The 11,986-nt window shown below is 34.4% G+C and overlaps 1 protein-coding gene and 1 long non-coding RNA gene across 3 annotated transcripts; both read left to right on the top strand.

The window, feature by feature from the left end:
* Window positions 1-295: 295 nt before the first annotated feature.
* On the top strand, window positions 296-7,219 carry LOC112722463 (probable aldehyde dehydrogenase). Of its 2 annotated transcripts, none has more exons than XM_025773486.3 (16): window positions 296-666; window positions 1,546-1,625; window positions 1,960-2,063; window positions 2,452-2,519; window positions 3,024-3,081; window positions 3,223-3,336; window positions 3,621-3,704; window positions 4,341-4,445; window positions 4,758-4,871; window positions 5,009-5,140; window positions 5,230-5,319; window positions 5,473-5,562; window positions 6,034-6,243; window positions 6,429-6,539; window positions 6,722-6,801; window positions 6,904-7,219. In XM_025773486.3, the coding sequence occupies exons 1-16, from the start codon at window positions 587-589 to the stop codon at window positions 7,040-7,042; spliced, it is 1,659 nt and encodes a 552-aa protein (XP_025629271.1). In that variant the 5' UTR covers window positions 296-586; the 3' UTR covers window positions 7,043-7,219. The 2 variants fall into 2 exon arrangements, with proteins under 2 accessions (XP_025629271.1, XP_072063266.1); XM_072207165.1 differs by having other exon boundaries at window positions 304-666; window positions 6,429-6,543; window positions 6,726-6,801.
* A 1,649-nt stretch (window positions 7,220-8,868) lies between these two features.
* LOC140176387 (uncharacterized) lies at window positions 8,869-11,379 on the top strand. Its single transcript, XR_011867687.1, has 2 exons — window positions 8,869-9,988; window positions 10,837-11,379. It is a non-coding gene; the product is annotated as an uncharacterized lncRNA (long non-coding RNA).
* The last annotated feature ends 607 nt before the right edge of the window (window positions 11,380-11,986 follow it).

Genomic DNA, 11,986 nt, shown 5'->3' with positions numbered 1-11,986 from the left:
GTAGTGCATAATAAAATACTCACACATATTTTTCCTTGATGAACTTTGACTAACTTTAAAGTTGCAATAATAAATAATTGTATTTAATATTCCCATGATAAAAAATATTTTCTTTCATTAATCTAACATAATATCACTTAATGTAAATTTATGAATTACAAATTTGAAATAGTATTTGCTATTTAGCATGAGAATAGTAGAGTCCACTTGTCCATAAAATAAAATAAAATATATATATATAAAAAAAAAAAAAAAACCGAGATTTATGAGATGCTATGATGACCAGGACAATGGTATCGTATTAATTAATTCATATCTCTTCAGGGGCAGTAATACTTGGACGACTGACTGATTAATACGTGTAGAAACGGACAAAGATGATTAGAAATGGACACGTGTCCCCCTTTTATGGGTCCCTCCATGACTGCTTTTGTTCAGAGACTGTCACTACGATCTGAAAGCTACGCGCATTTCTCATACCCTCTTCCTTCTATGCCCTTATAAATAGTGACAAAGCAGAACTGAGAACTCAACTCAGCTTGGAGAGTGAGTGAGTGGAAAACCTAGCATAATCAAGAACAGAAGCATGTTCAAGATCGTTGCCAGCAGAGCGAGGGCTTCAACTCCACATGCCCGCAACGCTATCCTTTCTTACAATGTCTCTCGGTATATTTTCCTTTTCCTTCATTTCCCTTTTGTTTTGTGCGAAATGACTAAGGGTTGGAAATGCATCGGGCTTCTGATTGCAATGTGTCTTTTTTGAATTGGCGAAAAATCATTAATAGTTGGATGCCTTATAAAATTAAAGAGAAAGTGATGAAAGATGGGTATTTTTGTTATATTCATTCAATGATTACAAATGTGTTTATATCAAGGAGAGAATTCTCCTCTGTAAATGATTATAAAAGAGGAGTAGGAATGGCATGTCATGCATTATGTTGGGTCTTTATTTCAGTCTCTGTATTATCTTGTTGGGACAATTCTGGTGTAGTGTTTAACAATACCTAACTTGATCTAGTCACTGCGAGTATTTTAAGTTGAATTAACTATTTAACCGCCGCTAACCTATGAAACCGTTGAATGTTTGCTTGCTTGCTTGTTTGCCCTTCATCTATTTACATACAATGGTTGAACTTGGAAGGCTGGTGTTTAGACATTCTTTTTTTCGCAATTTATTTAAAATACAAGAAAAAGAAAATAGAAAAAAGGAGGGGGGGGGGGTTGTTAAGGCTTTAACCAATTCAGCTAGTGATTACCGCTCAGAATAGAGAAGCTATGATCTTCAATTTATTAGTATCAATCTTCTGAATCTGGGAATTCTTATATTCTGGCCCGTTTCGTCTACTAAAGTGACTGGGTTGTCAATGTCCATTAGAACTGAACTTAAGGGTAGTTGGGTCATTGGGTTTGATCATAATCGTTAAAAATAAACAACTTATGAGGCTGCAAGAAAAATGCCACTTTTGTTTATTTCCTCCAAATTTAATGATAAAATATTCTTATTTGCCTTTCGAGCTGTGAACTCATTGTTACCTTATCAAGCAGGTCTGGTCATGCTTTATCATCCGCCACAGTAGAAGCCGAAGAGATATCAGGTTCTAGACCTGCTGAAGTTTTGAACTTGGGTAGGGTCCGCATTTCCTAGTATCTTTATCTTATGAGTTTCAGAATATAGGTGTCAAAAGTCACAACTATCTTCGTATTTGAACAGAAGTTTGTTGGTGGTTAAGTTTACAAGAGACTGAATCGGAAATTTGATTGAACAAACAAGTATTAATACTTTTTACTCAAAAGTCTATCTTAAACATCTTTATCATAATTTTTGTTTCCTCTTTTATCTGTTGAAATCTGAATGGTACCGCCAATGTAAATTTCTGCACAGCATATTTGTTGATACATCAATATTAATCAAGCATACTATGCCATAATTCCATGACCTAAGTACATCTGCACTTTCAGTTCAGGGTAAATGGGTCGGAGCTTCAAAGTGGAACACAATTGTGGACCCGCTAAATGGAGACCCCTTTATTAAAGTTGGTGAAGTTGATGAAACAGGCCTTCAGGTGCATTATTTTCATGAAATCTATGTCAATTTAATATTTTATTAAGATATATGTTTTTTGTTGCACATAGAATAAGCTGCTGCTTGGCGAGAGTACATGATATATCCAGAAGCTATATTGTTTTAATATCTCCTCAGTCACCCTTGCACGTTTAAATATTAAGTGACCGAGGCATTGTCTAACTAGTTGCTCTAGACCTGTTGTTCTATGAATGAGACACACGTTTGAAGCTTCAACCTGAGTCAAGATTCTCATAAATTTGTCAAAGAATTAATAAATAAATAAAAGATAAAAATTTCATTTTGAAAGCTATACATGGATTGTTTGGAATTGAACATTTGGGTTGAGATGCTCTTAACTAAACTTTTCCATTTGTTTGACTTATTAGCCCTTTGTGGAAAGTTTGGCCAGCTGCCCCAAGCATGGTCTGCACAATCCATTTAAGGCTCCGGAGAGGTATGTGCAGATTGTCGTTATCTCATCTCCATTCTCTTTATAGAAACATATACAAGTTTTTTTTTTTTTTTTTTTTTTTTGTGGATTGGCTATGGCATTATAAAAAATCAATAATTGATGGGAACTCATACTTCAATATGAATTTATGTTGTCTATTATACGGGACAGTTATCCACAGGGCTTTTATGCTGTGCATAATGGACTTCAATCTTCAAACGAAATTTGTTTCAAATATCATCTGAGTGGACTAACTAAAATACATGCAACCCTGTTGTTCTAAAGCATAAGATAAGGAATGAAAACAAATAATATTTCTATAGTGTTTTATAAATATCATTTTCACTTAGAGGATGGGACTCACATGGGCACCTTATTTATAAGTACTTTATGTGAACCTTATCTATATATAAATACTTTATGTAGAGTATGATATAAATTCTTATATTCTTACATTCCTACTTTGGGAGTGCATAAAGTTGTTTATTACTGTTAATATTTTTGCAGATATCTTATGTTTGGAGATATATCTGCTAAGGCAGCTCACATGCTATCACTCCCTAAGGTATTTTGAACTATAGGATTTTTTTTTTTGTTGCTTTTGCAGTACTTTTGTGAGTTATGTTATCATGAATTATAGTCAGAGTCTTACTTTTTTTCCCTCTTATTGGAAACTTTAAATAATTTATGCTGCATTGGCTATCAGGTTTCAGATTTCTTTGCAAGGCTAATACAGAGAGTTTCTCCCAAGAGTTATCATCAGGCCTGTGCAGAAGTTTATGTGACACAAAAGTTTCTAGAGAATTTCTGCGGTGATCAGGTAATCAAAATAAGATATGTTGGTGCCAAATATGTGAAATTCCAAGTAGAAGTATAACAGTTTCTGATAAGAATGATGTAAGAACCTAAACTGGTATTCATTTAATTCTCCCTTTGTTAGTAGATAAATTTCATCATTGAGGCTTGGATTCTCCTTTAGTGGATGCTCCCATACACAACTTTGAGCATTATTTGTATACTTAGTTTCCCTATTCTTAACAGATTCAATCATTCCTTTACTGATTTCCTCTTTTTCCATGCTTCATTTCTACAAAATCTCAACAGGTTCGCTTCCTGGCAAGGTCTTTTGGGGTGCCTGGAAATCATCTTGGGCAGCAAAGTCACGGTTTCCGTTGGCCATATGGTCCGGTAAGAATTTTTTCCTTATTGGATAGTTGTTATACCTTGTTCTGAACTACAAAAATTATTCTGTCTTTCCCTTGTTTTACTGTTGACTGTGCTAGAATTACCAGTTAGTTCTGTGAAAGTGATTGATTCAAATGTACTCTAGGATATGGAAAAAGATGAAAAATAAAAATAATTTTCCTAAAATAATTCCTGGTAATATGATATATGACTTTGCGGCTTTGATTTAGTATTATGAGGGTCGAACATGGTTACATGGTATAACTGTGTAGTATACAAACTCAGCTTGCCTCTGACAAAACCCTGACTTGGATATTCTTCATAAAAAGAGCTCAGTGTTTGCAAGTCAAATGCTTTTTTTGATCAATTAAAAGTTCAATTATGTTTTATACTTAATATTACAATATTCTTTTGTTACAACATCTTATTTATGTTCTTGTATACAAAAGGATAAGATGCTATATCATGTTGAATTTTTGTTTTTAATTTTGTAAATTAATGGTCCATGCAATGTCATGCAGTTTTTCCATGAGTTTCTGTCTTAGTAAGTGAAGAGTTGGCTTGTTTTCCCTCACACCACAAACAGTCACCTTCCATGCTGGCTAAATTTCACAACTCAAGGTTATTATGCTTTTGCAGGTGGCTATTATTACTCCTTTCAATTTTCCATTAGAGATTCCAGTCCTTCAACTGATGGGTGCACTTTATATGGGCAACAAGCCAGTTCTTAAAGTTGATAGCAAGGTGAGGCCATGTGTCTCTCATGCTTTAAAAGACTTTATGGCGTTACATTGGTTGTGTGGGGAGATAATTGCAACGTATTGGTTTTCCGTTTTCCGTTTTCCTCGTGGGGGAAGGGGAACGGTGTATGGAAAGAGATTATGTACATTTCCTATTATGAAATTTGTTATTATTTGGTTGGTTTAACCTAGAAACCTATGTTCTTTGCCTTTCTTATTTTGATTTACTTGTGTTGAATTTTGGAAATATCTGTTTCACTTGCTTTTTAAATCTTTCTGGTGTATGATTCTGAATTATCATCTGACATTTTTGTAGGTAAGCATTGTCATGGAGCAAATGTTGCGTCTGCTTCACACATGTGGTTTACCTGTAGAAGACGTAGACTTCATAAATTGTGACGGGAAGACAATGAACAAGCTGTTGCAGGAGGTTGGTTCTTTTTGCATTAGATGTTGACCTTGATATTAAGAAGAATATAACTCATGAAAGATTGCCAACATTTCAATTGTAACTACATTTTCTTTAGTAATATGATATTGATTCATCAAGTGGTAACATATTTACAGGCAAATCCAAGAATGACCCTTTTCACTGGTAGTTCAAGAGTGGCAGAGAAATTGGCTGTTGATTTGAAGGGCCGGATTAAATTGGAAGATGCTGGATTTGATTGGAAAATACTGGGCCCTGATGTTGACCAGGTTTGTTAATGGTTTTGTTGATTTTTCGGAATGTGCTAAGTTATCTTTCAGTTTTATGACCGTTTTTCTCTCATTTTACTTGGTTGCAGGAAGATTATGTTGCATGGGTCTGTGACCAGGATGCTTATGCATGCAGTGGTCAGAAGTGCTCAGCACAATCATTATTATTTATGCATGAGGTCAGTCATTATATTATTTTGTGCACTTCATTAAGGGTTAAATGTCCCACAAAATTATGCTGAAGTTGTACTTTAATGTATTTTGTAATGTGTTGTATTCACAGTGGCGCATAGCGTTACTAACTCCACAAATTTTTTACTTACTGTGCTTAGAACTGGGCTTCTACTTCCTTGGTATCCAAATTGAAAGGTCTTGCTGAGAGAAGAAAGCTAGAGGACTTGACAATTGGTCCAGTTCTCACTGTAAGTACATGTCTTTCATTTTCTTAAATTTAAAATTAAAATAAGTGTTGGCAGCTTCATACATTTGTGTATTATTCTCCCTAATATATGATTTTTGGAGAGAGAACTACTCTGAAGTGCAGTAAATGAGAATATATGAACGAATTCTAGAGTTAATTGAAATAAGTTATACATAACTATTCTAGTGTTCATATCCATGCTTTTGATTGGATTAAAAAGGAGTTTATCTGGTGGGGGTGGGAGCTAAGGACAATTTGCTGCTTTCAGATTAAACACACATTTCCAAGTTTGTGCCCTAGTTGATATAGGTGTGCATTATTTATTTGTTTGACATGATTGGTAATGGTAGACTGCAGACTGTGGAGTCATATATCCAATAGTATATTAGTCGTTTGATAAATAATTACTCACAGGTTCTTTTTAATTTTCTTACTTTATTTTGCTTCTTTTTTATATTTTTTTTATGTGCAGTTTACAACTGAATCAATGATGGATCACATGAAACAATTACTTGAGATACCAGGTTCAAAGCTGCTCTTTGGGGGCAAGCCTTTAGAGGGTCATTCTATTCCACCTATTTACGGTGCTATTAAGCCCACTGCTATTTATGTTCCCCTTGAGGAAATTGTGAAGGACAAGAATTATGAGCTTGTGACAAAAGAAATTTTTGGACCTTTCCAGGTACGAAAATGAGGGCTATTAACATGAAAATTTTCAAGTGTTTCCCCCTCTTTAAATTATAATATCAATATACACTTTGTATGAGATAAATGAGTTCTATTCCTTTACAAGTGTTTCCCCCTCTTTAAATTATAATATCAATATACACTTTGTATGAGATAAATGAGTTCTGTTCCTTTATCCAGATAATTACTGACTACAAAAGCAGTCAACTACCAACCGTGTTGGATACATTGGAAAAAATGCATGCACATTTAACTGCTGCTGTAGTTTCAAATGATCCTCTCTTTTTACAGGCAAGTTTTTCTGACTCACATTGGAGTTACACATTTACCTTGATGCTTTTATTCTCACAACGAAAATATAGATGTTTAGCTTTGGATTTGAGGTTTATACTGCATGCCAATCTTGGAAATTTACCGTAATTTTGCTATATTTATGTGTTGGATTCTCAATCTGAAGTAGTTAACATTTTCAGGAAGTCATTGGTAGATCAGTGAATGGTACAACTTATGCTGGTCTAAGAGCAAGGACTACTGGAGCTCCACAAAACCATTGGTAAGTGCATGATCTTTTTTGGATCCTTTTTAAGTCTCATTTAATTTTGGGATGGATTATTGAGCCTTCAATTTTGTCAAAAATAAAATGGTGCCACTACAGGTTTGGACCTTCTGGAGATCCTAGGGGTGCTGGAATCGGAACACCAGAAGCTATAAAACTAGTATGGTCTTGCCACAGAGAAGTTATATATGATTATGGTCCAGTACCAAACCGTTGGGAAATTCCTCCATCAACATGAGAAATCCAATTTGTGCGGGAGATGAATAAGTTTAGCCTTGTAGACAATGAGGTAGCATATTAGGATTATATTAGCTTGTATTAGCCGAGGTTGAGAACATGTTACGCTATATCTAGATTTGGGTAATAAATTTCACGATATTACAAGTTTTCTTTAATACAAGTTTTCTTTAATGTTTTTTCCGTTTTCAGTATGCTTTTTCATCATAATAAAGGAAACTAAACTCATCTAGACTAGCATTCTTGATGCTGAACTAAGATAAACACAAGTAATTTACCGTTTGCAATTGTGAATTAATGACTGAATTAGCAAGTTTTAATTTCTTGATTTTAGTGACACGGGTGTTTGTGTGACTACTACTACTACTGCTATTACTACTGTTACTGCTATTGTTTCTACTCCTTTTCCTCTTCTTTCTCCTAATAATAATAATAATAATAATAATAATAATAATAATAATAATAGGGTGTAGTAAAGCTAATCTTAAATAAATTGGTTTAGGCTTTTTCTGGCTGATATTATTAGACCTCTCTAAGGAGATTTTATTTCTAGGAGGGGCACAACTGATAATATTATTTTAGTCCAAAAAATTACACATTTCATACAACGCACTAAGTCAAAAAAGGGGTCATGACTTTTAAAATTAATTTAGAGAAAACTTATTACAGGGTAGATTGGAGGTTCTTAGAACATTCTTTGCGAGGATTGGAGGTTCTTAGAACATTCTTTGCGAGGATTTGGCTTTTCGAAGAGAATTGTTAGACTTATCTTGACTTGTATTTGTTCTTCATCTTTATCGGTTCTTTGGAATGGTAATAGGTTGCATGGTTTTAATCTTCTAAGAGGCCTAAGGCAATGTCATCGTATCTTTTTGTGATTTGTATGGAGAGGTTGGCTTGCTCTATTTCTCATATGGTTTCCATTGGTTCTTGGATTCCAATTGAAGTCTCACGAGGTGGTCCTAAGATTTTCCATCTTATATTTGCCGAGAACTTGTTCCTCTTTCGCAAATCAACAAGTTGAGATGGTAATGAATGTTCTTGACACCTTTTGAAAAGCTTTTAGTCTCAAAGTCAATGTCAACAAGTCTAATGCTCAGTGTTCCAAGCATGTTTCTCAAAGAAGAAAAGATGTTCTTATGCAGGCGTCCAGCATCCGATTCATTCAGGACTTAGGGAGGTATTTGGGGGTTAATCTGGGACATGCTAGAGCGATTAGGAGAACGACGCAGGAGGTCATTGAAAAGATTCAGGAAAAACTTGCAAATTGGAAGAGTCGACTTCTCAATAAAGTAGGAAGACTCTGTTTAGTGAAATCCATAATGTCCTCTATTCCTATTTATCAAATGCAAGTTGATTTGCTGCCTAGTTATTATGCTTGTGAGAAAATTGATGCCATGATAAGACAATTTCTGTAGAAGGGCCAAGCGGATGGAAGAGGGTTGTCTCTCGTGAATTGGCAGATTATTGTTGCGCCTAAAAAGGCTGGAGGTCTTGGAATTAGAGACTTTCACTGTGTTAATATTGCTTTAATTGGTAAACTTGTGTGGCAACTCTTGACTTGTAAAGATAAATTATGAGTCCAAACTCTCTTGGAAAAATATCGGAATAATGCTTCAAATGTTGAACCTATAGTGCAGGAGAATGGCTCTTCTTATTGGAAGAGCATTGTTAAAGTTTATAATATTTTGAAGGATGATTTTCATTGATGTATTGGTAGTCTTGACCAATTTCTATGGCATTATGGGTGGAGTCCGTTTAGAAAGCTGGGGAGAATGTTCCTTATTATGTCCATATTTTAGAATTTGATTTTAAAATCTTGGATGTGTGGAATAATGGTCTTTGAAATTTTGATACATTGAAAACTCCTATTCCTGATCATGTAAAACATGTACTTGCAAGGTTGCACTTTACAATTCAGACTGCGATGAAACACAAGGTGGTATTGGGGGCTTACTGCTACCAAGGTGTATAGCGTTCGAGATAGTTACTCTTGGTTAGCTTAGCAGCGCTTTCAATGGAGAGATTATTTGAATTGGGATTGGGTGTGGAAATCTAATATTTTAGAGAAGACCAATTTCCTCATTTGGTTTTGTCTCCATGATGCTCTTCCGACTCAGAGCTTTCGTCATAAGCGCGGCTTGGCAATTATTTTGTCCCAGACCGAGAAGGCGATATCGGTTGTTCACTGCATTAGAGGTTGTGGCAAAGCTATGGCGGTATGAAATACTCCTGATCCTTCCTTATTAAGAAAGGCTAATTTAGTTTTTTTTCGAAAGGCTATGCGTAAGAACTATTATCTTGTCGTTGCTGGTTTATGGTGGATTTGGCGGGATCGATGCAATGATATTTTTGTTTTGGATGAGGCTTGGGCGGTCAGCAAGGTGGCTTTTCTTCTAAGAAAATAATGTATGAATTTGAAAGCATTATGACGAAAAAAATTATCTTCGTGCTTGAGATGTAAAAGAATATTTGGACCTTCCCTCCGTCAAATCCGTCAAATTTCTTCAAAGTTGAACAACGGCGCCAGTATTGGTCATGCCAGAACTATAGTAGGGTTTGTTTGTGTTCTTAGAAATTCTAAAGGAAATGGAGTGTTTTCATATGCGAGCATTTTGCTCTTTGGATAGGTATAGTTTTGGCTAGAGATTGTAGCATTAAATAGGTGGTGTGTGAAATTGATTGTTTAGAGATGTATCTTCTCTTTCTTCAAATCCATCAACCTCCTGCTCAAACAGGAGAGAGAGAGAGACCATGTGATGAAAATTCAAGAACTTGTCTTTAGCAATTGGAAAGTTTACTTTGATCTGTGCATCGTGAAGATAATAGTGTTGCTGATTGGACGGCTAAGCGAGAAGCTCGAGGGTCATTTGATTATGCTGAATAGTTGTCTTCGAGGAATGAACTTGATGTAATCATTAGAGCAGAGGCGGATGTTGCTTAACAAGTTAGTTTTCTTTTTCTAACGCTATGTGCCTCCTTTTCTTTATTTTGTTTCTTTGTCGTTATTTCCTTTGTCAAAGTCACAAAAAAATTTCTAAGTGACTGATTGGCATTTTTTTGTTTTTGATATTGGAATGGTAAATGTGTTTTTTTGAAATGTGGATGGTTAGAGTGTTATTCTCAAAGGTGAAATCGTTTAATTAGAGAAGTAAAAATCGGACCGTTCAATTTGTATATGTACAAAAATCAGACCGTTCCATTTGTATTGTGAGAGGTACACAAATTGACCGATTTGTGTTAAAAAAAATTAAAAAAATTTGTGGTACAGAAATCGGACGGTCTGATTTATATATCTTACACAATTTTAAAAAACACAAAAAATTATCATGTTAAAAGTATATCACTTATACCACTTTTATATCTAAATTTTTTAGCCACTGATTGGCTATTCCACACAAAATAATTTCTACTATTTTTTTACTCAGAAATGCTTTTATTATTAAAAGAAATTAAATAATATTTCTTTATTTCGACTAATTTTAGAAATTAATTTCTGTAATCACCTGAGTTAGCAATATGGTTAATAAAGGTTGGGACCAACAAAAAATAATCACCAACTTTTTATGGGATCCATTATAAAAAAATTTGTCATTTAAGATTACTGCAAAATATCCTAAAACATTAACATGTGTTATCTACATGTGTAGACAGTAGTACTCACCTTATACTTGGAAAATGTTCAGATGTGACAATGTATTTTTGCAGAACTGCACTGTTCCCATTGTTGTGTCGGTACAGATATAATGCAAATTATTAAAAGGGTGGGGATTGATGGGACATTTTCTTCTGTAGAAACCCCGTGAATAGTGGCTTGGGTGGGATAGCAACTGGTGCAGAAGTTATGCTGTATATGTTCGCAGTAGTTGTCGGTTTTGTCCAATTTTGGTGAAGGCTACGTATATGGAGTCACAATTTGCTGCGGCCTGCGGAGCTGTAATTGTACTTGAGTCGAGTCGAAATGGTTGCGGGCCACATGTAAATAGGTGCGGCCTGTTTAAGGTTGAGCATGTAGGATTGGGCTTTGATTCAGTGGGTATAACTTGTGGACCAAAGAGGATCCAATGAGTTGGGTTTTATTGGTGGAGTTTGGTTGAATTTTGTTATTCTTTTGTAAGTGGAGTTTTTAGTATGTGTTGGTTTGGAAGGAAGCTCGAAGGAAGGAATCCAGGAAAAAAAAGTAAGTAAAAATGGAAGTGTGAAAATGGTTTAACATTTGCAGGTTTAAAATAGGTGAATAAATTTAATGATTATAATTTGATAGTACGGAAGATAATTTTTGTTTAAATTATGTAAGTAAGTAATTAAAATATTTAAATAAAAAAATAATTTGAAAAATGTATGAGAAAAATCTTTTCATTGTGAATATTCCTCCCTGCGTAATCATTGCCGGAAAGGATCGAGGGACCACATTAGTGCCCAAACTTGAATCGGGAGGACCAGTAGGTAATTTTAAATTTTAGAGACTAAAATGGAGATTTAGTCGATTCGGTGTCTTGTTTTGTCAATAATGTAGTCCAATTATGTATTGTGTCAGTGACTTAGTTGTGTGAGGACTAAACTAGTAGTTAACTCTATTTTGAACAATTGACCAAATATATGTACACAGAACAATAATGTTAAAAAATTTAAAAATGTCGTTTTTAGTAATTTAAATTTAATTATGTATTGGGAAAAAATAGAATTTATTAGTATGTGTTGGTGGGAAAATTATTGAAATCCATGATGGACATGAATCATGTTTAGCGACAATAATTTTTTTGTTAATATAGTTATGTAAAGTATAATTAAAGAATGTTATTGTAAGTTCATTTTTGAAATTTAATTTTCTGTGCCTTAGTTTTAAGATAACTAGATTGCTGAGAGTGTGCTAAAAGCGTGTTGATGTTGATTGAACTAGTTGATATGCAAGAATAAAAAAAAGGATGTGTATTAAATATCTTTT

This window comes from Arachis hypogaea, chromosome 11 (assembly GCF_003086295.3).
Source record: "Arachis hypogaea cultivar Tifrunner chromosome 11, arahy.Tifrunner.gnm2.J5K5, whole genome shotgun sequence".
Classification (NCBI taxonomy): domain Eukaryota; kingdom Viridiplantae; phylum Streptophyta; class Magnoliopsida; order Fabales; family Fabaceae; genus Arachis; species Arachis hypogaea.
This window is presented reverse-complemented; position numbering and strand designations above follow the sequence as displayed.